The 25824-nt window shown below is 43.4% G+C and overlaps 2 protein-coding genes across 3 annotated transcripts; one reads left to right on the forward strand and one right to left on the reverse strand.

The window, feature by feature from the left end:
* The first annotated feature begins 435 nt into the window (after positions 1 to 435).
* rac3b (Rac family small GTPase 3b) lies at positions 436 to 17673 on the forward strand. Of its 2 annotated transcripts, XR_005614117.1 has the most exons (7): positions 436 to 615; positions 4262 to 4333; positions 4953 to 5070; positions 7178 to 7240; positions 7839 to 7998; positions 15370 to 15586; positions 15690 to 17673. XR_005614117.1 is itself a non-coding variant. In XM_031739602.2 (6 exons), exons 1-6 carry the CDS (start codon positions 581 to 583, stop codon positions 15498 to 15500), a joined length of 579 nt encoding a protein of 192 aa, XP_031595462.1. In that variant the 5' UTR covers positions 436 to 580; the 3' UTR covers positions 15501 to 17673. The 2 variants fall into 2 exon arrangements, 1 of the variants encoding a protein (XP_031595462.1); XM_031739602.2 differs by having other exon boundaries at positions 15370 to 17673.
* A 590-nt stretch (positions 17674 to 18263) lies between these two features.
* On the reverse strand, positions 18264 to 23859 carry dcxr (dicarbonyl/L-xylulose reductase). The gene is made up of 9 exons (XM_031739593.2): positions 23605 to 23859; positions 23351 to 23429; positions 22547 to 22644; positions 20983 to 21137; positions 20806 to 20848; positions 20230 to 20329; positions 20072 to 20136; positions 18940 to 19057; positions 18264 to 18646 (listed from the first exon to the last, which is right to left on the reverse strand). The coding sequence occupies exons 2-9, from the start codon at positions 23400 to 23402 to the stop codon at positions 18543 to 18545; spliced, it is 735 nt and encodes a 244-aa protein (XP_031595453.1). The 5' UTR covers positions 23403 to 23429; positions 23605 to 23859; the 3' UTR covers positions 18264 to 18542.
* Positions 23860 to 25824: the final 1965 nt, after the last annotated feature.

Genomic DNA, 25824 nt, shown 5'->3' on the forward strand with positions numbered 1-25824 from the left:
CCATTCACTGGATCCCCCCTCACCCCTTCATCAAGGAAACTTGCACAAAACAAATTTACTTTGGATCGAGTATATCGAATATGATCAGTTCTAAAAGTTTCCACAATCTGAAGATTAAGCAAGTTGCTGGTCTACGTTTCTAAATGTTTACGAAGGCAGCGAACACACAACTGTCTTGGCTCAGGATTGTCCGAGAGGATTAGACTAAATATCTTTGTGCTCAGTCACGTGAATTCCCCTGTACTAGCTGTCTTGACGTTCTTTATAACGCTGCACTTTCAGTAGTAGTACCACAGACACAGGCTGTGGGTAGCTAGTAGCTAGTAGCATGTAGCGATGACGGAAGTGAGCGGAGCGAACCATCTCTTCGTCTACTGGCGTTCTTCTGTTCGGCCTCTGGCCCTTTAAGAACACTCGGCACTTCTCGGAGACTGTCGTAACTGCTCGCCATCGAGCCTTTTCACTGCAGCTCCATCGCTGAGCGGACTGGCCCGCTGTTCTCATACGAGACCTCAGCGCTTACTGTCGGATCGGTGAACTCCCAGCGCCGGCTCCCTGAAAGCCTCCAGCTGCTGTCCAAATGCAGGCGATTAAGTGTGTGGTGGTCGGCGACGGGTAAGAGCACGCTCACAGAAACGGCACAGCGGCACATTTGTCATGTGGGGTTCAGTGATGCATCCACTGATGGATGGATGATGGGAGGATGCTATGTAGTGAAAAGGGGCTGGGGCTCGGCGATCCGTCGGTCGCCTGTTTTTCTCAGATACAGCTCCACGGGCATCTGTGATCACGTCTTCATCCAGCGCAAAGGCAGGAGCGGAGCATCGAGATGCTGCGGGAACACCTACACGCCTGGTAGGCCATTGAAGGCGGGCTGAAGTGCTGATGCACGCTAAGGAATTTGTGGCCCTGTCAGTGGCAAGCAGCAGGCCCCGCTGCCCTAATTCTGCTCTTACTGCATCCACATCCCACCCAGCGGCATGTGCACTGAAGTCTGCTGCGAGAATGCACCGCGCCGTTTGGAAATGCTAATATGATTAGTGGTTGCTGATTAAAGCCACCGGCACTGATATCAGTTCTTACAAACATTAGGAGCAGGCCAAAGGTCTTTTTTATCATCAAAGTCAAAATGGGAAAATAAAAGAATGCTGAGTGCAAATGTTCAATGTCAGTGCTGCTGTTTTCACACACTGTGTTTACAGCACGGTGATGTGTGCAGACACAGCCGGATGAAGAAAAGGAGCAGTCCAACCAACAAGCTCAGTTTACCTTTCACGTCGAGAAGTCCTCGACTGCCTCCAGAGGGAGCTGGGGCCGCTCCATCACTGCAGAAGTCCTAGTCTCACTTATTATTGGTCATTACTGAGATCACACGTATTTAACACACAGTCAGCAACTTTTAAAACAGTTGGTGAATTTTTGAACTCGTGGACCTTGCCAAACCAAAAGCCGAGTATTTCCAAAGAGCTGCGCTGGTTTTATGGCTCTTTCTAACCAGATCATCTGGACTGAGCTAAATGTGCCACAGCCTGTCCAAGTGTGAGTCTTTGACTTGTAGAGAAATGGGCTGCCTTGGATTTGTAGCAAAAGTTTAAAAAAAAAAATGCAGCAAAATTATATAAATGTCATTTAAAAATTCTTTAAATACTCTTTTTTTTCATTTTGGAAGCACAGACTGTAAGTAAAGATGGCAGTAGCTTCTGGGTGTGAAAACCAATGGCACCTTAGAGATGCATTACTTCTAATGGCCACCAGGGAAAGACCTCCAGTTTCATCAAAGTCTCTGTTTAATCTAGTCTCACCTCAGAAGTGTCAAGTTATACTGATGACATCACAAAGCCCATTGGAGTCAACAGGAAGAATAAACCCGTATGCTACTGAGCCTCCGTGCCCTGCTAATGTTAGGATTCAAAAAGCTGCAACATGACAGTGACAGGTTGAGCATTCGCAATCAAAGCGTGACACCCACAGTGGATACTTACATCTCTGTAATGCAGTCTGTGGTTGGAATCCACTGAATTTAAATATCGCACACAGCTCTCGAAAAAGTAACCCTGACAGTCTTGTTGAGATTAACGCAGCATGAAGCTGTTTCTAACAGGAACCTGCTGTTATGTGCGATGAGGCTGTTTACGAGGTGGGCGGGATATAAAAATGTGGGTTTTTCTCATCAGTTGCCACAAACAGCTTTAATACAGACTGTACAGATGCTGCTAGTTGTGTGTTTGGCGTCTTCAGAGTGTGAAGCAGATAGCTCAGTAGGTAGAGTGGTCGCCCCATGATCGGAAGGTCGGGGGTTCGAATCCACTGAACGGCTACCCTGAGGTACCGTCCCTACACACTGCTCCCCGGTGGCTGCCCACTGCTTCACTGAGTGAATGGGTCAAATGCAGAGAAAAACAAGTAATTTCCCCACGGGGATCAATAAAGTATACATTATTATTGTTTACCTGATGTCGTTCACGTTATTTGACCCACGCTGACAGTAGCACACAGGGACGAAATGAAGTGAACGACAGCAGAGTCGCTGCTCCAGTGTCCGGGTCGTGGATCAGCTTCACACTGGCTCGCTGACACACTCGGAGCAGGGATGTGGTATTACTAGCACCTGTGCTTTCACTGCTGTACATCTGAACGTGTAGCACTGTGTGTGTGTAACAGCATCTCTGTTTCTCGGCAGTTGTTTCAACTTTCTGTTTCTTGGATCTGTTTGGAGACATTTAAACTCAGTTTTGTGTGAATTTTGTGCTCAGTGCTTCACAGTCATGTGTGACCTTTGTATTATTGTAGGGTTTTACATTGTTTTGTTGTGATTTGGTGCTACATAAATAAAACTAAATTGAAGTTGAAGCATGTACATCTTACAGCTTCAGTTTGTGCGACGCAGAGCAAATCTGAATCATTTGTGTGTTTTGAGTGAAACAGGAGAGACGTTCTGGAAGTAAAAGCAAAGGCGTCGTATAGGAGACTGGTTCTGCTGGATATCTCCACCTCAGCAGGTGTCACGGTGGTACAGTGGTTAGCACTGTTGCCTCACAGCAAGAAAGTCTTGGTTTTGAACTTTGCATGTTGCATGGTTTCTCTCCAAGTACAGTGGGTAGTTATTCTGAAGCATCATTTCATTTTCACTTGAAGGACCTAAAATCTGCTTGTCTATCAAAGCCACGTCTGATTTTTATAAAAGAACTGCTGGGCCTCTGCTTACCCTTTGATGGACTCATTCCCGACAAGTATTTTAGCATCTTCAGCCCTAACTACCAAACCATCATAGCAGATCTCACTGTAGCTGTAATTCCTTATTCATACAGTTCTTATTCTGTGGGCTCTAAGCTCTTGTATCTGTCACACAGTCACATAGATCTTTGGGTTTTGTGTGCTGCCCAAGGACCGCCTGGATGAGCTGAGGATCACACCACCAGTGTTTAGATTAGTAGATGAGCCACTCGATCTTCTGAAGAATAATCATAATCATTTAAACTGACTTATGAAGCAGCTGTAAGTGTCAGTGTTTCCCTTCTGACCAAACAGAGACACACTGACCTCAAATCACTCTTATGTCAGTCACACATTTTGCCACCGTGTGTCACTGCCGTTTGTCATGTCTGTGGACACGAGCACACAGAATTGCTCATGAGTCATGCATGAGCAGCCAGCCAATACTCACCCATGCCACCACCAGTCTGTGTAGCATCGAGTGGCTCGAGTCAGAGGGGAGGGGTGCTGTGGGCCTGTGAGCAGAGGAGAGGTGGGCTATGTCTGCAAGGAACTGTGTGTGTGGACGGGTATTAACATCTTTGTGGGCACCAAAAATTGGAAGTTTACTATACTTGTGGGGACCGACAGCCCTTGTGGGGACCAAAATCCCGGTCCCCACAAGTTTGAAGGCATTTTTGAGACTCAAACTCTGGTTTTACTCATCCTGTTGTAGTGTCAGGGTTACAGTTAGGTTATGCTTAGGTTTAGGGTAAGGGTCAGGGCTAGGCATTCATTTTTGATGGTTAGGGTAAGGGGCTAGGGAAAGCATTATGTCAATGAGATGTCCCCACAAGGATATAAGAGTGTGTGTGTGTGTGTGGCTACCATAGAAGGCTACTGTGTCCCTAGGCAACATGTATGTAGGCCAATGTCTGTGTGGCACTCGGCTGAAAGGGGACAGAGGCCTCCATTGTGCTCACACATACATGTCGCCTGTTTACGCTCAGGTTTTGTACGAGAGTGGAGCTGCAGCCTAATTTTGGATCCTCTGTTGTCACTTCCTCAGGGCTGTGGGTAAGACCTGTCTGCTGATTAGCTACACCACCAATGCCTTCCCGGGTGAATACATCCCCACTGTGTGAGTAACCCAAACACTCCTCATGCTCTCACAATACGACCATCTAATGCTGTAGGGCTGAGCGCTCTGTCAAAGATACTGTGCTGTCTAAAGGTTTCAGACAAAGGATTTAATAATAATTATAATAATAATACAGCTGTTCTCCTACAAGAACTTAGTTGACAAGAAAGAGAACACAGAAAAGAGACGAATGAAATCAAATTAAATAAATCGCTCATTGCAGCCTTCAGCGAGCTGCTGCTTAGTGTGAATGTGCTGAAAAATGCCAAAACTCCTGCACAGTTCTGTACACTGACAAACTATACACGCTTATCAATAGATGATATTTGTAGTATTTATATATTTAATATAGCAAATCAAACAGACTGATGTTATTTATACTCCTTATGTTTTTTAAATTTTTCCAGTTTTAAGCTGTTAACATATTTTAGTGTTTATCAGCTACGTCGTGACACAAATGTTACATTTTTAAACCAGCATACAAAATAATCATGACAACTGTGCTAAGCCTGGAAAAGTTCCCTTAAATCTTGTTAATTTTTTAGAAATATAATGACACTACTCTGCTGTCAGTAGTCTCAGCTGCTTTTTACTCACTGTGCTGTCCAATTTCCTGCAGCTTTGACAACTACTCTGCCAATGTGATGGTGGATGGGAAACCAGTGAATCTGGGTCTGTGGGATACAGCAGGACAGGAGGACTACGACAGGCTCAGACCACTGTCTTACCCACAGACGGTATTCCTACTCTTTCCTCCCACACACTCACAGCATGCCACAGATACGTGACTGAACCTAGCTTCCTGTTTAGATGAACGAGTAAGGGAATCAAATGGAATGTGGTTAGTATACGAAGGATGTTGTAATGCTTTGTAGACCCCAAAATTGAGTTGCTCAGGTAATATGAAAACTGTATGCCTTAAATTACAAATGATTATTCCAATATTTCAAGAATTCCAAACTACTCTCACCAGTTTAGATGGCTAACAGGGCGTACACGGTGTGAGGAAAAGGCTTGAAGCCAACTTATTTCTGTTTGGGCGATCTCCCATTCAAGATTAGCAGCTGCTTCCCTTCCCCGTCTGCAATGCATGCTGGAACTCTGGCAGTCCTTCATCATGATTGTTTTGGCAGGTTATCCAGTTAGTGAGCAAAAAACGCCACCATTTTCACTACATTGTGCACTGGCACAGGGTAGATCTGCTGAATGTTCTCCCCCAGACACCCCAGGGTGTTCCACTATGAGCGAGTGCCTCCAACATGCAGCGTGTTCAGCCTTAAAGCTGCTGACCCTGTAACTGAAACTGCCAGCTCTCATCAACAGTGACAATCCTTCACATGAAATTCAGGTTAGTTTGAAAAAGAATTGGATTTGAAGTCTGTGATGAAATCAGCCTGTGCAGCGTGGGCACAAAGGACTTCCAGGGAGCAGTCCAGAAATAGCAGGTGGAAGCTGTCTGGAAACGCCCTAAAGGATGATCCGGGAGGCGATTATGCTCACAGGCACTTATTCAAACAGGGAGCTTCACTTTCATATCTCTGTCCATGGAAAAAGCAAAAAATGATGTCAAGCACTGTGACAACAGGCGGTGTATAGAAACGTTGGTCAGCATGGTCTGACATCCAGAAAGGAGATACAGGCGCACAATGATGATGAAATCATCATTTTCCTTCCCCAAGTGTATAAGCAGAAACACAGTTCCTGAAAGTGTTCACCCTGGAAGGGTTTTAAGAAGCCCTGTGTTTTTGTAAAAATGGGGATTTTGACATAAAACACCATCAACTTGTGTATGAAAGGCCTAAACACAGAGAAAAGGCTACAGTTACCAAAGTACCAGCGCACGTGTGGGCGGGGCTCCAGTTTGCAATAGGGGAAGGTTTTCATGTACAGCGCTCCCTCGCTATAACGCAGTTCACCTTTCGTGGCCTCGCTGTTTCGCCGATTTTTTTCTGTGCAATTTTGCAGGCTTTTTAAAAAAAAAAATTCTTTTTTTATTGCAGCGCATTGTGTTCTGCATCCTGATTGGCTGTAGACCTTTGTCAGTCAATCTCGTGCCGTGTCTCCTGTACAGTACAGAAAGCGTTCAGCTTGTCAAATTTACATAAATCTTGGATCCCAGCAGTGTGACTCTGAAGGTCTGCACTGTATGTTTGTAAGTTTCCTCCCCAACAAACAACAATGTCGATGAAACGTCGTCACCTGCAGGTGTCTTTGGTTTCATTCTGTAATACTGGACTTATTTTTCTACGAAGGTTTGAACTTTGTGTTTAAACAGGAGAGAAAAGTGTGAAGATGTTCATGCCTGTCTGAGGAAAGTGTATAAAGTGTGTAGTGACGGGTTTTTAAAACATCTATAATAATTGTAAAAATAAAGTTGGCTACTTCACAGATTTCACCTATCGTGGGTTATTTTTAGAACGTAACTCCCGCGATAAACGAGGGACTGCTGTGTATATTTGCCCAAGCCAGGACTGTGTTGATAACCACTTCTTGTGTAGATAAGTACCAAACATTCATCCATTGTCTTATCCAGTTTAGGCTTGCAGTGGTTGGAGCCTATCCCTGCTGCCATAAGGCGAGAGGCGGGGTCTGTCCTGGATGTCGTCGGTCTATTACACTTAAAATGTCTTTGAACAAACAATATGAAGCAGAAACACGCCTCTCTGAGGCTTTCTTTGAGCCCTATGTGTTGTGACTTTTAATAAGTGATGAAGACTTCAAATAAAGCCGATTTCTTGTGGTGGTTTTGCACACACACACACACACACACACACACACACACACACACACACACACACACACAGATCTCACTCTCAACTAGCGATGTCTCTGGTTCTCTCCCAGGATGTGTTCTTGATATGCTTCTCCCTGGTCAGTCCGGCCTCCTTTGAGAACGTCCGAGCTAAGGTCAGTACGCTGACCGTCCACCCTGCCCCCTCCTTTTCCCCCTTTCACGCCGAGTCTGACCACAAGGAGGCACATCTTTGGCTCCACCTGGTTTATCACACCTGTTCAGTCCTCAGCTTACGATGGTCTGGATTTGATGTTACTCCAGTAGGACGTGGAGCGCAGACACACACATTGTAGGCTGAGGCCTGAGCGAGTGCAAACACTCTGCAGAGGGAGCGTCACGGCCGGCTGTGGTTTGATCTGCTGAGCATCATGAGACGCTCTCGTGTGAAATCACACTTTTCACAAGGTCCGGGGTCCCTCTGTAGAGTCTCTGTGTTTCTGGTCCGACGGGATTCTCCCATCGTGTGATGTGATTGGAGGCTTCTTTGCCTGAGGATGTCTTGTGTTCATGCAGTTATGCCTTCATTCAAACTTAATAACAATGTTTTCTGTAGCCACAACTCAGTTTGTTGAATGTCACTGTGGAAAGGGTCATGATGTTCTTCCACCGCCTCCAGCTGACTCCTCTCTTTCTCCTCTCTCACTGACTTTTGTATATCCATATGTACACATCTGTGTGTGATTGTGTGTGTGGGTGCTTGTGGTGCCCTAGTGGTACCCTGAGGTGAGACACCATTGCCCCAACACACCCATCATTCTGGTGGGCACCAAGCTGGATCTGCGAGATGACAAGGACACCATTGAGAGGCTGCGGGACAAGAAGCTTTCCCCCATCACCTACCCGCAGGGCCTGGCCATGGCGAGAGAGATTGGTGAGGCTGCTGGCTGTAACGGCATCGTTTTTTCTCTAACATTAATTTAGCTACATATGATGATTGCTGTTTGTTTGTTCTTTCAGTAAGTAAGATATTAAATTGGATACCAGTGACAGCTGATCCAAAGAAAAGTGTATGTACAGTTTTCTGGGTTGAGTGAATCAAGTAGAAAATGGGTTAGTCAGAGGTGGGATATAACCAGGCACATTTACTCACGCATGTCGGTGTAAACTCAGTTTTAGTTGCTAATTAGTTTCCTGATGATCATTTTCCGTACCCTCCCTGCACGGTGAAAACTTACCAGCGGGCCGAATGCTTGTAACAAACTGAAATCAGCTGTTTATGGACGGAGTAGGTTCTTCTACTTCTCAGTACACTTACATGTGATGTGCTCCTACTGGGGTTTTCAAATGCACGAGCTTTGCCTGTAGTAAAGTATTGTCACAGTGTAGTATTAGCACTTTTTACTTAAACAAAAAATGTCTGTAGCTTTCTACAAACGAGGTCACCAAAGCCCGTTTCCATTAGAACCTCCTTGGATCCACTCGACACAGTTTTCAGGGTTTTCCATTAGGTCATAGTTCCTGGTACCAGTTACTTTTTTAGTACCTGCTCAGCCGGGATTCCAAGTTATCCAAACAGGTACTAAAATGTGACGTCATCAGACTGCATGCCACTGATTGGCTGGCCAATAGCGTACTAGGTGAGTCATGAGAGCGCTCACGAAAGTCAAAACTGCCATTTTTGAAACTCTGTAACGAGGGAAATGGCTACAAAAACAATGCAGTGATCTCTGAGTGTGGCGAAAAGCCACAGATGGAGTAGCAGGTATATATTTGCTTCAATGTCCACCTTTGTTGTAACGTTCGTGTCGCATATTAATTATGTCACAGCAGGGGCGTAATTTCCAGGGGGGTTATGACCCCCCAATAATCAGACCCGACCAATATAACCCCCCCAATAAAATTATGAATTATCTTGCGTACGTAGGCTGTTGATTTTCTTTACTCATTTCAGGTATTACCAGCAAAATAGTCGCATGTTTAATCATCTGGGAATGTACCCAGATTTATTCATTTATTTAGACAGAGAGCTTGACCCCCCCAATGTTCACCACAAAGTTACGCCGATGCATCGCGGGACACGCAGATGCGTTGCTATGACGACAAGGTACTACAGGGTTGTAATGGAAAACCAGTCGATCCGTGGCGAGTTGACTAGGTACTAATGAAAAAGGGGCTCATGTGACACAGTCACACAGTCAGTTCCAAAAAAGTTGTGAAAATGTAAATGAAAACAGACTGCAGTGATTTACAAATCTCATGAATTCATACTTTACTGATAATAGAACATAAAAAATAAATGTTTAAACGGAGAAAATGTACCATTTTAAGAAAAACATGAGCTCATTATTCACTGGATAGCAGAACATGTTTACAGCTTTGTAGCATTCACTGTCTGGTGATTGGTGGTTAGCGAAACGTATTACAGACTGAAAGCAGTAACGTGTCCAATGCTGAAAAATACATTTACCAACGTTTTGTAACCTCACTCGTTAATTAATGCATAACTGTTTGTTCTATCTGTGTAAACACACACACATAGATGTAGAGAGCATGTGCTCAGCCTCCCCTGTACATAAAATAGACCTTTCATAAACATGGACCATCAGTCTGGGTTAGAGCTGCTTTGAGTTCAGCCTCTGAAGTGAGGAACATCCAACCTCAGAATGCTGGGTGGTGAAACATGCCCACACCCTCACTGACGAGCAGAGGCAGTGAAAGCAGAAGCATGAAGGCGTAATTAGAGAATGATGTTTGTGTAACGGATGAACCATCAACTACAGTTCCAGCCGACTCTCAGTCAAACATCCTTCTATAAACCTTTGAAGCTTATTAACTTTCCTACATGATTATTAAAGAGACGTGGATTTAGAAATCATGACCACAGTGACTGTGAGAAAACAATGACCAAATGTCTGTTGGGGAATGTTGATGCTATTAGAATGGGAGTCACAAGGAGTCCGGAATTCTTTGGACTCGATCTGCTGTGGCTGTCAGTGCACTATAAGCAACTTCTATATGTGCCTTTTTGTCCTGACCTCATCTCAGCTCACTGATATCCATCTCACTGTTCACTGCTGTCAGCTCGTCCTGAGAGGCCAAAGAGTCTCCCACCTACATTACTGTTTTATCTTATTTATACTTCAATTCTGTTTTATTGTTTTAAGTGTCAACCCAAAGCAATTCATATTGTAGGATAAAGACCCGAGAATGTCAGTGAGAAGCAACAAAAACATCCCCTGGGAGCAATACTTGGTGACGGCGGGAAGGAAGAACTCCTTTTTAACAAAAACAGACTTATGGTAGAAGAAGAAAAGGAGACTTGGTCGTGGAATGAGGAAGTACAAAGGAAGAGGTTAGCAAAAGAAAAGTGGAATGGTCAGGGAGATGAAGACAGACAGGAGCAATGTTCCCTCTAATTTTTCATGTGTCTGAGCGAACACACAAACTCCCTGAGCGTCCCTTGGACCACTGTGAGCGACATCAGACGTGTGCACTGCGGTCGCGCCGGCATCTAATCCATCCAAGTTACATGGTTTATTAAAATAATCAAATTACAGCATTTACATTTATGTTAGACTACTTTTAATTAACTGCTTTAGCCCACTTACAATGAAAATGTAAAAAATCCTGTTCATGACCTGTGTAGTATGTTAACACTATTGGAAGTAAAAATAACTTGAACTCCAATTTTGAAAACACAACTTTCTTTCTTTCTTTTTAAAAAAAGCTCTGACTTGTATTATGAGTCTGTGGTCTGGGAGAGAGTCTGTAACTCTCTGTCTGCAAAATACAGTATATAATGACCAATGTTGGGCAATTAATTATATAGTTACTACTTCAAAAAAGTAACTCAGTTTGGCAAACAACAAAGTTTTTTGCAGCTATTTATTTTAATGCAGCCAAGGCGTTTTTAAATAAACATTTCAAACTATTTACAGAACAATCAGCTGTTCTGCATCAAATCTGATGCCACACAAATTATTTGTGACACTCCAAAAAATCATTTCTGTCCACTATGAGATAAAGGAGAACAACAGCCTGATACCTGCAGGCCTGACAACAGGAGATGTATCACTGCTGTAACACCTGTAACATTCAGCAGCCGCCTCATTGTTCTGACACACACAACAAAACCATTGACTACACTACACACTAACTACACACTAACTACACACTAACTACACAAGATTTGCGCTAAACGTCGCAAATCTCTCACATCTCAGAACACCGCCGTCACTCCTAAAACTTCCCCCGTTTCTTAACAACTAGATGCCACGTTGCCATATCATTTTTTGATTGGTCGACACGGTACTTTTTTGGACGAATAGGAAAGGGAGAGGGGGGTGGAGTTTGTTTTTGCTCACACGCTTTCGAGCGTTTTCCTTATAAAACGCCGTTTTTACCGTTTCTTCCCGCAGTAAATATAAACAACGATAGTATTCAGGAAGAAAACCAAACATTGCAGATATTTTTATCATAACTCTGGTTTTACGTGGCCGATCAACACAATTTAAAAACTGGTATAAAGTCCACACTTTTCCCGTCAGTTGTTCCGTCTGTCCTGCTCACATCTCCAATGGTTGTACATGTTGTCATTAATGTGGCTTCACTGCACATCAGCCACGCCGCTTTGCTCGCTAAAACACCGGTGTCGGCACATAAGGACGCTGTCATAGCCTGTCAGCGACGTTGATTGGCTGCGTATATACGAATGTGAATCGCATTATTGGCTGGACTATAGGATAAGGTGGCATCGTTCTAATACAATATGGGAGCAGCCAGTCACTCACTGACTAACACTGCAAAACAGAATTGTTAAAGTATTAATTTTAATTTCAATTCAGGTTAATTTTTTTTGTGCGCAACACAGATTTTCTGTGCGCAGAGACCGTGCCAGCAGTGCGCAATTGCGCACGTGCGCAGCTTAGAGGGAACATTGGACAGGAGTACTGGGAGATTAGATGTACAGCAAAGAAAAAGTCTTATACTGAAAAGGGCGTGTATCGATTGGCAGAGACTGAAATGAAGAGGATGCACAGTGGGTTAAAGCTAAGTTTGGAAAGGAGGAAGTGATGGCAGCTCCATACGTGTGGAGGTATGGAGCTGCCTAGGACAGAGGGCGGTGGACTATTTAACACAATCTTGAAGAGTGAGAGAGAAAGTGGGTAGAAGCAAACAGACTACATGTGTGACAGAGAGGCAGACAGGTGTAACAGTGAAGATGCGGGGAGTAGAGACAGGAAGGGTAGATGAGTTTGAATACCTGGGTTCAATCCAAGGCAACAGACAGAGCACAAAAGAGAAGACTGCAGCCACCCTGGCTGAGTGTCAGGGGGTGACAGAAGGATGGCAGCATGAGTGAAGGTTTACATGTTAGTAGTGAGAGCTGCTATGGTGGATGGTTTGGAGACGGTGGCTCTGACAAAAAGACAGGAGACTGATGTGAAGACGTTTTCACTGCCACTGACCAGAACAGACAGGATTACAAATGAGTAGAGACGGCCTGTAGAGCATCATGGTTCAGCTGCACAGCTCTGGCTCCCTTCTATAGCCCACGGTTTGGGTAAAAGTTAGTTTAATGTTACAGTAATGTTAGCTTTATGTTAGGGACAGAACTACCTGGAGACCACTGGGTCTATTAGGGCAGCTGGGAAAGGCAATGTTAGCCTATACATGCTGTGGTCACATGAATCGTAGAGCTGGAGAAAGATGCCACTTTATAGCCAAGTTTGTAGTTTTCTGTAAAGTGAGTTGAATTGTTTGTCACATGAAGATCATCCCATTTGCTCCATTGTTGTAGTCCCACTAAAGAGATGATCCAGTGTTACTCTTTGTAAAGGCTTTTAACAATCTTATAATCTGAAAGCAGCGCTCAAACCGATGACGTAGTAAATATGGCTAATTATTGTATATCGGTATGTTTATAAGGTAATTATTAAAAGCTGTGATAAGAAGCAGATGTTTATACAGCAGCATAATATTGACGGGAGCTGTGGAAGTTCCAACATGTCAGCATGTGAGCAGGTTATGGCACGAAATGGAAAACGCAGATTTATGATTGTTGTTGTGCAGCATCATTTGTTTTTATGAATGATCTGTGCCACTTTGATTATTTGCTTTTTAATGAAGGATGTTTCAGTGTATCCTCCAGTGGATGCTAAAGGAGGTAATAAAGGAAGCACTGGAGCCCTTTCCTTAGTGTTTAGAGAATTCCATTTAGAAACTGGTCTGATCACAGCTCCAGTGCAGGGACTAACTCATTTAGTTAGATGGCATGTATGTGTATGTATATAGATGTAAGCGTGTATGTGGAAATATGTGTGTGTATGCATGTACGGATGCAAATATGTATATATACATATATGTATGTATGTGCGTGTATGTTTGCAGGTGTATGTATAACTTGTACATATCTTTCTTGTGTAAATGTAAATTTGTCATTGTGTAAATACTTACGCTATTGTGTACTTCACACACACGGAGAGATGCCAAACTGCCTTTCACTGTTCTTGTAACAGTGACAATAAAAAGCTATTCTATTCTATTCTATTCTATTTAGAAAGACCATTTTTAACTCCAATTTTTTTAAAGGTTGGCACACTACATACAACACTAAGAAGATACATACAAAATGCAATGATTTGCAAATCTCAGAAATCCCTATTTTATTCACAATAGAACACAGAAAAGCTATTCAGTGTTTAAACTCTTAAATTCGAAATATTTCACGAAGCATCTTGACTCATTTTGAATTTGATGGCTGGAAAACTCAGTGATCCTAAAAAGAAACAGCTGGAGGAACAATTTCAGTTCAATTCAGTTTTATTTACACAGCACCAAATCACAACAACAGTGACCTCAAGGTGCTTTATATTGTAAGGTAGACCCTACAATAATACAGAGAAAAACCCAACAATCATATGACCCCCTATGAGCAAGCACTTTGGCGACAGTGGGAAGGAAAAACTCCCTTTTAACAGGAAGAAACCTCCGGCAGAACCAGGCTCAGGGAGGGGCGGGGCCATCTGCTGCAACCGGTTGGGTTTTATAACTAATAATAATTATAACTAATCAGTTTAAATGACAACAGGTCAGTAACATGTCTGGGTATAAAGAGTTCCTCAGAAGTAGGCGGGACCAAAAAACTGTGTCTACAAATTATGGACCAATGTCAGAACACTGAAAAAGAAGAGCTCCTTGAGGCAAGTGTTGATGTGATTTCTCTCGATATAAATCAAATTGAAGATCCAGGACTGCTGAGCTAGGATCCTCTGTCAGACAAGAACGGGACGAAGTTCCTCTCCCAAAACTCCAGCAGCTGCTCTCCTCTGTTTCCAGGTGTTAGAAGAAGATGGGATGGTACAAAGATAGAAACATGTCCCTTTCACAACCTTTTGGAGATGTTCTATTGTGAATGAATTATTGGTTTATGAGATTTGTAAATCATTTCATTTTGTTTTTAAATGTACATTTTACTCAGCTTCCCAGTTGTTGGAGAACTGTGGCTGTGTTTAGCAGTGGGTAGAGTCATGCTACATTTTTTAAATGCCCAAAATGTACAATGTTTAAAAACTAGTTTAAACTATTTCGTTTAAAATAAAAAAATATTAGTAAATATTTATATTGTGATTTGAATTCCACTCGCCTTGTGTCAAGGAAGAAAAAAAAAGATCATGCAGCTTCTGTAATAGTTCCAGGGGTCTCAAACTCGTGGCCCGGGGACCACTCGAGGCCCGCGTCACCCCTACTTGCAGGCCGTATATTGACGTGAAGAAATCTAAAGCAGTCTGAAGTGACTGTTGTTGTTAGGGAGGATTTGTTTGAAACATGCTGAGGCTGCGTTAGGTCAGTGACAGACTCACAAACTCATGTGTCACTTATGTCTGCATTTGTATTGTGTTAAACACGAACACAATGACAGCAGCAGTGCTGCCACGTGTGTGACAGACTGAGAGGACCAGTGTGTTTATTTGGTCGTTCAATGAAAGCATTCAGTTAGATTAAAAAAAATGTGTCTCATGCAATATTTGAAATTTTAAAAAACAAACAAAACATTTTCAGAAATGTTTGCTTTTGTATTACTTGAACACTAAAGTGTCCTCCAATGAGACGACAGTGCCAGCGGTGGCCCTCAGCTCATTTCAGTGTGAGACCCCTGCTTTATTCATACTCTCCTCAGTGTTTGCATGGACAGTTATCTGGTGGGGCCTGAGGTGTGTGCTGAAGTGCTAGGTGCTCTGTTGGGTAATGTAGATGGGCGTATCAGGAGTTTTTCCCATCATGCCCTCTCCCTGGTCCTCAGGAGCCGTGAAGTACTTGGAGTGCTCTGCACTGACCCAGCGAGGCCTGAAGACGGTATTTGACGAGGCCATCCGAGCTGTGCTCTGCCCTCCACCCGTGAAGAAGAGGGGGAAGAGATGCACCATGTTCTAAGGAGGAGACACTGCTAACACTACACTACATCACCATGAACAACAACCACTACTTCTCTGAGAGGATGAGAAAGAAAACTAGCGAGAGTGAGTGTGCACTGCTGAGATTGCTTTCTTTATATTGATGTTTTTTCAAAATCATATTGGTAGGACCAATATTTAACCCGATTTTTTTTTTTAACCATTACAGAATAAGGTCATAGGTTCTCTGTGAAAAACAATGACTGTCCAACTGCTTTGTACTCATAGACGCGTGTCATGTTGCCACGAGGGCTCACAAAGACTTCTAGATCTTCTTACTGCAAAGTCTTTTGTTTCTCAGCTATGCTTGCTTGAAGTAATGCAGTGTTGACTAGATAGAACATGAACTGTGAATACGCCTTCAGCTCCGAAGTTACCCTCAGCTTCTGATCTAGGATCAGCACATTAAAAGAAATACTGCCTTCATTCGTTCAGCCCTCATTTCTGACAGTATGCACAGCGAGGTCACCGCTGAGGTCTGTGGTCACATGACAGAAACACAGCAGTTAGACTATCTGACAGCTTGGTTCCCTGACGGGCTCCTGATTGGCATTTTATTATTCTCAATCCAAACCAACTTCTTTAAAATGGGAAGGTATTCATGTTTGCTCTATACTGCCAGACCAGTGTCTCATTATTAAACAGCAAACTAGAGCAAGGTCAGGCTGTTTCCCTCAGAGACTGAGCAAACGGCCCAAGCAGCCCTCTGTTGTTCTTAACTAGCATACTGACTGTAACGATAGTCTAACTGCTTGTATTTGTTCGATCCTCTCAGTAACTAGTCGAGCTAGGACAGATTTCCTGCCAAACGATCACATCAGCGCTGCAGTCAAAGTATAAACATGTAACTATGAACTCATCCTCTTTGGTTTTGTCTCAGTAAAGCCATGCACAGATTCATAATCATAGGCCCGTGTCATCTTTCTTAACTCAGTGAGACACACAGGTTTAACTGGAGGTTTCAGTCAAAGCTTGTCTGTTTCGTTCGAAAAGAGTCTGCCGAGTTAATAACTGTACTTTTGAGGTCTACCTGCAAACCTTTCGCTCGCTTTCAGAAGCATCAGTTGAAGAATTATTTGGCTATGCCCCTACAGCGTGTTCTTGCTTCAGTCGCCTGATCTTGGTCAATTTCTTTGGGTAACTATTCTTAACTGTGAAGATGTGACAGACGAGCTTGCCAAACACATGGGGGCTGTACAACCTTGCTGCCTGAGTTCTGCCTGTGGGGTGGAGGAGCTTGCATGGGTCTTAAAATATTCTGTCTTAATTTATCCCATTGTTTAGATTGTACGTGTGTGTGTGTGTGCAAGCACATGAATGCGTGCGTGACAGGTGTGTTTGCGTGCGTGCACGGGTGGACGGGCATGTGTCGGTGTCAGTGAGACAGTTTGGGGTAGTGCATAAAAGACAGTATTGTTTTAAGCCAAGTTTTTTAGTGTCCAGTTTTTGGTACTATTTCATATTGTATTGTAGTAAAACACAAGACTTTTCAACAATCTGTGACATAAAGGAAGGAAAAAACACGGATATCAGTGACATCCAGTCATGTACAGAATAATCCTCAGAAAAGGAATGCGTTATGAATATCTACATGTACCTGAATATTTAGCTCGTAAAACTAAAACAATTCAAACTAAAGGGATTCTAGTTGCTCATGTCGAAGTTAGAAGTGTCGCTAACAGTGTACAATAAAGGGGCCAATCGTTGTGGAGTTTGTCGTCATGGCAAACAGTGCAGATTGCACCTTTATGAAATGCATTTCTGTATGGTCGCAGGCCTGCTGTGTGTCTGTCTCCCCCGTGTGGCGAGACGCAGCACTGCAGTGCGCTCCGTTATGCTGTCTTTGGTTGGCATAGCTGTGTGGTTGAATCATGTCGTGTGGTCCTGCCTAGCTAAGGTGTCGAAATGTAGCTGAGAAACAGCAAAAGAAAAAAAAAAACTACTACTATTGCATGGAAGTTCTCTGGTTATTTGACCCACTGTAACTCTTAGGAGAGGTTGTATGATGAAATGCATTGGCCATGTACGTATGTAATGTAAGATGACTTGTATACTTGTTTCAACTGTTTGTCTTATTTTTTATTACTTCACATGTCTGTGTGGTGAAATATTTCAATTTTTTGTATACTAAATACAAATGTATATGTAAGGTAGTCTGCTTCCTGTCATCATTTACTCCTCACACATTTGTCACAGCGAGGCTACAATAGTACGTTTTTATCCCAAATAAACGTAGGAAGAAGCACCGTATAGGAAAAGTGAAATGATGATGACACGGCCCTGTTCCTGCACCTTTAGTTGCTTAGAGTTATCAGAGTGACCAAATGAATCATTCAGACTGTAGCTGATGATGACGATGATGATGATGGCTCTTATTCAGCTTCATGAGCAGGTTCACATTTTTCCAGCACACGTCCAGGCTGCAGTTTTTCTTTGCTATTCTTTACTGCAACACTGAGACAACTACAAGAGCCTGCAGTGCGTGAATGCTTGAGTAAATTCATTTAAGAGCTAAATTAATAACCAGAACTGTGGCCTGGTTAGTAAGTGTCCAGTGGTTCTGTCACTTTGAACCAGCTACTAAGGTGGAGCCTGTGTCACTAGCTCATTGTTTCGTCTCAGTTGTGGAGGGGTGCTGTAAATAAAGAGGACCCAGATTTCATTAGTTTCTGTTTTCATGTGTTGGTGACTTAGTCACTGTTGATCATTTATATTTCAGTAACAAACAAAACAAACCACGATCAAGTTTTAAACCGAGGTTTTGTTTTTAATACTGATTTTAAAACTTGAAGCTTGAACAGCACTGAGGAAGCAGCATGTTTTTATCTTTTAATAGCACAAATTCCATCAATGGGTCAAATTATTCTTCGGGTCCCTCGCTGGTTGAGTCCAGTTATATTAGAGACAATCACAGTGAATAAGAATATCTACAAGTGAATTGTACAGGCTGAGTTTAATAAAATGTCACACAGTGGGGCTTTTTCCTCCGAGCAGGTGGACGATGATCCGGGGCTGATGTGGGTCAGCAGGCCAGGAAGCCTCCATCCACCGGCAGAGTGACTCCATTAATCATGCTGCTCTTATCACTCAGCAGGAATAAAATGCTGTTCACAACCTCCTCCACCTCTGCACACAGACACACACATCACACTCAACTTTACAGAGCTAACCATGACACTATGTGGAGGATGGTGTGCAGACCTGATTCTTTGCTCATCTTAACTATCACTGTTGTTATGTCCCTAACCCTCGACTGGGATCATGCAAACTGATCTCCCTCTGTGAAGAAGTGCTGCACATGGACTCGTGACCTGTCTGTGGTGTAACACTGCCTCTCACATTAGGATAGATTTCCATGTATACAGGAGCTGAACACAAACACAGTGATGTTCTACCTGACGAAGACTGCTGCAACTGACCTGCAAAGCGGCCCAGGGGGATCCGGGACTTCATGCTCTTGGCTTTTTCAGGATCGCTCCAGCCCAAGCGACCCATGTCAGTCATCACCACTGTGGGGTTCACGGTGTTCACGCGGATCTGATCACAAGACGACACCTCAGTTAATCGAGTCACTGAAAAGACGTCAGATCCAGTGTTTGTTCAGACGACCTTGATCCAAATGTCCTATACTTTTCTTCATGTTAACAGCCGGACAGGCAGCAGTAACTAAAGTAACATCCTAAACCCAAATGTATGAAACCTCATACATGCTTTAAAACACTGGGCCATAGAACTTATAAGTAAATTTAGTGTTGGCTGCTGTCTTATTGTTTGCTTCCAATAAATGTTATTGAGTTCTCTAGGTTAGACTAAGGTGTGTCGTTTAGATCCAGCCTTTATAAAACTCTGTGTGGACAATACTTTGGTCTCAGGTTGGTGCCGACACCACTGACACCAGGCGCCAGCAACTTCTTACACAACTCCTTCACTATGTTGCACATATCACACAGCACTGTGGTGCAGGTGGGAATTTTGCAGACTTGGTTTCGGGCCTGTCGTCCTCACAGAGCGAAGGGTGACTTAAAATCAATGTTCCGACTATCATGCTGGAGGGGTCTCTCCTTGGATTTTAAAGCCTACATCCTGTGTTTTGATGTTGTATGATTATGAATCTGCCACCATCTAAACACCACACGAGGCTTTATGAGTTTGCAGAAGGTGTTTCACAGTGTCACAGCTCATAGTGCTCCAGCACCCCTCTCACCAATCACATGCAGTGTTTCACTGTTATATCAGGTCTCATCAAAGTATTCCAATCCTTTTCAACACCTTACATGATGTGAGGCACATGTATAAATGACTTTCAGTGGCAGATACAGCTGACCACACAGTGGTGCAGTTACAGGAATAATTAATATTCACATTTCCTGGACAATTTCTTGCATTAGCTTATATTTTGTTTTTCCTGTATTTCCTGATCATTTAAAAATACACAGCATGAACTAACTCCGTTACTGCTTTCACAAAGATGCACCTGAGCTAACCACATTAGCATTAGTAACTGTCAGGTGGAAGCTGCACTGTGTGGGTGGAAACAGGTCAGTGATGTACCTGGTGTGGTCCCAGCTCTAAAGCCATCACTTTACTCAGCATGTCCAGAGCCGCTTTGGTAGCACCTGAGCAGAAACAGAAGCTCAGTTTGTTACACTCACTTGGCTTCTTCATTTAAATGTGATAGAGGCTGTGGCGCCCATGTCTGTGTTCCTCACAGTAGACGGCGTGGTCTCTGAGGGCACACTGCGATGCCTGGCTGGACACATTAACAATGGAGCCTCCCGATCCCCGGGCCTTCATACCACGAGCCACTAACTGCCAACAGACAGAGCTTTGTTTCATTTCACAGAAGCAGTTTGATGAATGAGACGGGTCAACCGAACACCCCTACAAGCTCTACTCAACTGCATTAAGCTTTGTCATAGAAACTTTCCAAAACCCAACTTAACCAATAACATCAGTGTCAAAAAATTCATTGAACAAAATGTCATCTGCTCATTTTTTAAAAGCACAGATTTTTGCACGGCTCAGATCGACAGGCGAGGCACAGATATAGAGGCGGAGTTTTCATATCTACAGAAGACATTTTTTAATATCGAGGTAAAAAAAACACTATTTTACTGTAAGCCCCAATCACACGCGTTTTCTAAAGCGCCGTGTCCAACACTCACTCTGATGAACATTGTGATGGGTTCATTCACAGCTGATAATCAACTTCAAAGCAATGCATTTCCAACAAATCCAATGCAAAGTAACACTGTGGTTTAATAATGCAGCCATGTTTGTTTTACCTGCGAAACCTGCACCACAGCTTTCACATTCACACTGAATGCCCTGGAGGACACAACAAACGTGACAGGTTAGCACATGATGAAGCTCTCGCTTCTGGCTTACAGGCGCCTGTGCTGTGTCCTTACAGCTCATACTTCCTCAGTAACGTATATAAAAGTTGAGAATATTTGCTTTACTGGTCAAACTTGTCAGGTGTGACTTCCAGAAATGGCTGTAGGTTGGCGCAGGCAGCGTTATTGACCAGCAGGTCGACAGGGCCAACACCCTGCAGGGCCAGCTCTGTGGCCCCCCAGTCTGTGAGGTCCACACACACCGGGGTGATGGAGGCGCACTGTGACAGGAAGTGAAAAGCAGACGGACGCAGATTAGAAGGAAGACAAGAGACATCAAATATTTATGATGAGTTTGGGTCCCAGAACTGAATCAGTCATAGTCCTCCTCACAAACAGTAAACTCTGACGAGGTTACAGCAGCTGTGCAAGAACATAAAACAAGTTAAACCAGATGCTGAACACCTGTTCTAAGGTCAGACGAACTCTGTGCACTGTAGCTTTGTTCTTCTTTCAGCTGCTGCCTTAGAGCAGCAAATCAGTGAAATGACTAGGTGATAATACTTCCTATGTTAGCCGTGCAGATTGACACCAGTATTGAAAAAAATCTCTCTATTATTGTAGTTTTGCATGATGAACGTACTGCAGATTCTACTTCAAGTGAAAACTACATTAAACAGCGTTTAAAGTCATCAGCCCCCGTCAGCTGATTAAAATCTGTTTGATATAACGACAGTCAGAAAAGGTTTGAAGGACTTATTAATACGATTTAAACTGAGAACATGTTCAAAGCTGTCGGCAAAGAGTCGATTAAAGTCTCTTAGGTTTGTCTGTGCATCACAGACGCTCCATCGGAGAACTGACAGAAACAGCTGTCATGGTGTTCTTATGTCTTACAGGCACAGAGCTAAAGCTAAAGCAACGGTGACGTCAAGCCTCCCTGCAAAAAGAGGACATTCTGGATTTTTTACATGTAACTTTCTTTTAAGCTATGACGCTCTCTTCCACAGCATGTCTTTATCCTGTTTTCCTTCTCTGTCCCCAACCAATCACAGCAGATGGCCCCGCCCCTCCCTGAGCCTGGTTCTGCCGGAGGTTTCTTCCTGTTAAAAGGGAGTTTTTCCTTCCCACTGTCGCCAAAGTGCTTGCTCATAGGGGGTCATGTGATTGTTGGGTTTTTCTCTGTATGTATTATTGTAGGGTCGACCTTACAATATAAAGCACCTTGAGGCGACTGTTGTTGTGATTTGGTGCTGTGTAAATAACACTGAACTGAACTGAACTAGGACTTTTTAAAAATAAAGAGTCTTCAGAAAGGTTCCTAAATATTTGTTTGTTCATTCTGTGGTGTTGTAATCCATCCATATATATAATTTTAATAATGTATCTTTTTCTTTTGGACTCTTCTTGGACATTTTATCTATACAGCGCTGAATCACAACATCAGTCACCTCAAACTGCTTTATACTGTAAGGTAGACCCTACAATAATACCACAGACGCCACACGACAGCCTCTCCAGCTCCTCACTGTCAGTACCCTAATGGTGGATATACATGTGGTTGAGTTTTATACGTATCATTTTTAAGAGGTGGCCTAAGGTATGCTTTATGCTGATTGACAGTCCACCGTGTGGGTCAAAGGTCAGGGCTGGGGCCCCTCGGATGGGTGTGTGTGTGTGGGGTGATCACCTCCTCCACCAGGCTGTTGAGATCGGCCTGTGTTCGCGTGACCGCTATGACCTTTGCCCCGCAGTGTGCCAGAGCCAGAGCTGTGGCTCTACCAATCCCTGGGACACAAGAATCCATAAACACAAAGACTGATTACAGAGTGGACACACTCTCACACACACACATTCCACACATGTCTTAGGCTTCGTCCCACCAACAAAGCTCCTGTTATTCCACTTTCTCACTGATGACACTGGTTCAGGGTACGTGCAGAGTCATCAGATTCCTCCACCACACTGTGCTGAGTTCACAGTAATCAGTAACTTCAACGCTTCTTCATCGCTTCCATCAGACTTACTTTAAACGTCTCTAATATGGTTGGAAGCCGACAGAAGGACATGTTAGTGTTGTGTTTTCTATTTGTCTAACCTGTTGTCTGTGAAGGACATGCAGCGGCCTGCAGGGCGCACACAAGGAGCTATAATAGTTTGTTCTGTGCTCAGCTGAGTGTTAATGAAATCAACATTACTGCTGTGTCACGTCTAAGAATCACAGGGCGAACGCTGACATTTATGTTCTGTTCAGAAACTTGTTTCTAAATCAAGCTGAAATGGAAATCATGTGAAACTTTACATCAAGGATGGATTCATTTAAAAAAACTAATCTGATATTCAGTTTAATTAGAGGAGAATTAGTCTCGGGGTCCCGTGACTACACTGGGGTTGGTGGGGGCATTTGCACGAAGGTGGATGTTGTTCGTAAAGCAGCCTGCTGGTGTCGCTGCGTGTGTGTGCGTGCGTGCGTGTGCGTGCGTGTCTCCTTTACCTTTTCCTGCTCCGGTGACCAGAGCCCGTTTACCTGCAAACGAAGCCTCCATGTTCGGCCTGCGTGGGTGAGCGAGCCGCTGCAGGTGGAAGCACCACAGACGGAGTTACGAGTCACGTGACACTCAGGCTGAACGTGTTGAGCGAGCTTAGCTCGGCTAAAACTTCCACACCCTGCAGTGTGAAATGTTCCACGCGTGTTCTCTGTGCTGTTCCTCGTGTTTTGTGTTTGTATGACAGAAGACAGGTACTCACCAACAGCGCAGCGGACAGAGCTGTGTGTGTGTGTGTGTGTGTGTGTGTGTGTCCTCCGCCTCTACACCGTGTTTGTCTTCCAGGTCACTCGTGCTGCCCGTGGACAGGCACGGAGCACGCGCTCAGCCCTGCCATATAAGGCGGAGAGCTGCAAAGCTCCCGGATTTCTGTGAAATCCCAAAAAGCCATATTTTATAACCGGTAACCGCAAAAGTGTTTTTCAGGAAAATCCACAGCTGCTCACTGAAGCGAGCAATGCTGCACAGAGACGTCAGCAGACTTTCAAATCAGGAAGAAAAAGAAGAAAGAAAAGCGCTTTTCCCCAAAACTCCAAACTCTGTGCTGTTGCTGTCAGACACACAGACACTGACTTTTCCCAAAATCAAAAAATCCCTCCTCAGTATTTCTTCATCAGTCTGCATCTGTGGTTAAAGAATATTTTTCCTTCAGGTGTCTATATGAGAAGAAAATTAAATGTAAATGCTTATAGCTCAGTGCTTGAGTTGGGAATAAAGTGGAACTAAAGTCTACAAAAGTCATCAACCGCCTCCAGCTGGAGATGATAGTGGGCTTCGGGTTGAAACCAACACCACAAAAACTGATCTTCCTTCATGCCTGCCCAGTGGATACAGTAAACCAGTTTCTGGTTTATGGTGGAAACCAGATCTAAACTACAGTTCCTCATTCAGAGGCACAGAAGAGCAGGAACAAAGTCACTCATGGTTTGAGATCCTTGACTTTTACAGTAGGCTACAGAATATCATTAGTCGTCTTTTTCTAATGTATATTTTAAAGATGTTCAGCTACTTTCCAACTTTGACACTTCTTCTTCAGCTTTCAACAGTTCTGCACCTTCAGCTGAATGATTCTGTTTCAGCTCATTGAACATTTCTTCACCAAAGATTCAACAGTTCTTACATTTCAGCTCTCAGCATTCACACTGCAGGAAACGCATTCTGTAGTTTAAGTTACTGAAATCATCCAGTCACAACAAATGAAGCACTGCTGTGATTATTTCCACAACACTCTAAACGTGTCTGTAGATCTACTGTAACCTGGGAGTTACACACATGCACCCTCCCCCACTAAATGTTCACTTTTCCAGTTAACGTTATTGTATTTTTTCTGCATAATATATATTTGATGTATTTCATCATATACTTGGAAATAATCAAGTGACACTCTCAGGCACTGGGATGATTTTCATGTAATTATAAATCATATAATGAGTTCACAGATTTGATCATCTGTTATCCAAAACCTCGTTTGTTGAACATGATCACTGCGAGTTCTAATCAGAGTTGATGTTTCTGTGTGTTTCCGGGCCACCTGCACACTCAAGGTTTGTGCTAACATTTCAAACAGGTGACAGAGTCACGTGTGAGTGTTACTGAAGAATATACGAAGATTAGTTAGAAATAATGTTATTAGTTTACGCAACTCAAAAATCACCATCCATTCTCGGGAAACGCTCACTTCTGGGACGTGTTCATTAGTAGAAAAGGTGTCAAATTTTTTCCCCTTTTAAATAAAATAAATAAATAAATATCTGAAATTTCTAAAAAAAAGCTAGTTAAGTTAAGAAATTACAAGTTTGTCAGTGTAGGAGAGAAAGAGGCAGGTGAGATATGGACAAATAATTTCATTATACCAGTAATTAGAGTTTCAAGATCTCAAGTTTGTTTTATTTGCCTCCTGGATGGCCCCAGCGGTGCATGGGCCCCGGGGTCCTGAATATCCACTGGATAATTTAGTGCAACTAAAGAAAACTGACAAACTATTAGAGGAAAAATGCTGAGTGACATCACAGCATTTTTCCTTTAATAAAATCCTTCTTTCATGATCTAAATATCAGGGAACATGTGTCCAAGGTTGTAGTCAGACCTCTGTGGTGTAGCCTAGCTCCACGCCTTCTCTGTTGTCCTGTTTCCCACGGCTCTCTGCAGGTCTCTGTTAGCGGTCCGCTTTAAGGCTGGTTGCATGCTGCATCCTGAGCATGTGTTCAGAGTGAAGAGGTGTCACATGGTCTTCCACATGTCTTTTTATAATCAACAAATGTAGCGTACACGGTGGTGTTCACATTGACGACACAGTCTGTTCTAATCAGAACATCTGCCCTTCCAGTGTGGAGGAGCAGCAGCTCTGCTCCACCAGAGGACTGGAACGGACTATCCAGTCCTCTGGCATGTACTCAGTTTCCCACATTTCTCTGAATGTTTG

Source organism: Oreochromis aureus, linkage group 8, assembly GCF_013358895.1.
Source record: "Oreochromis aureus strain Israel breed Guangdong linkage group 8, ZZ_aureus, whole genome shotgun sequence".
Lineage (NCBI taxonomy): Eukaryota > Metazoa > Chordata > Actinopteri > Cichliformes > Cichlidae > Oreochromis > Oreochromis aureus.

Coding starts and splice junctions, on each gene's coding strand:
- rac3b (XM_031739602.2), top strand. CDS start 581: ATGCAGGCGATTAAGTGTGTGGTGGTCGGCGACGG. Junction 616..4,261: donor TGTGTGGTGGTCGGCGACGG/GTAAGAGCACGC, acceptor TCACTTCCTCAG/GGCTGTGGGTAAGACCTGTC. Junction 7,999..15,369: donor GGCCATGGCGAGAGAGATTG/GTGAGGCTGCTG, acceptor CCTGGTCCTCAG/GAGCCGTGAAGTACTTGGAG.
- dcxr (XM_031739593.2), bottom strand. CDS start 23,402: ATGGAGGCTTCGTTTGCAGGTAAACGGGCTCTGGTCACCGGAGCAGGA. Junction 20,849..20,982: donor ACACCTGACAAGTTTGACCA/GTAAAGCAAATA, acceptor TGTGTCCTCCAG/GGCATTCAGTGTGAATGTGA. Junction 18,647..18,939: donor CCCCCTGGGCCGCTTTGCAG/GTCAGTTGCAGC, acceptor GTCTGTGTGCAG/AGGTGGAGGAGGTTGTGAAC.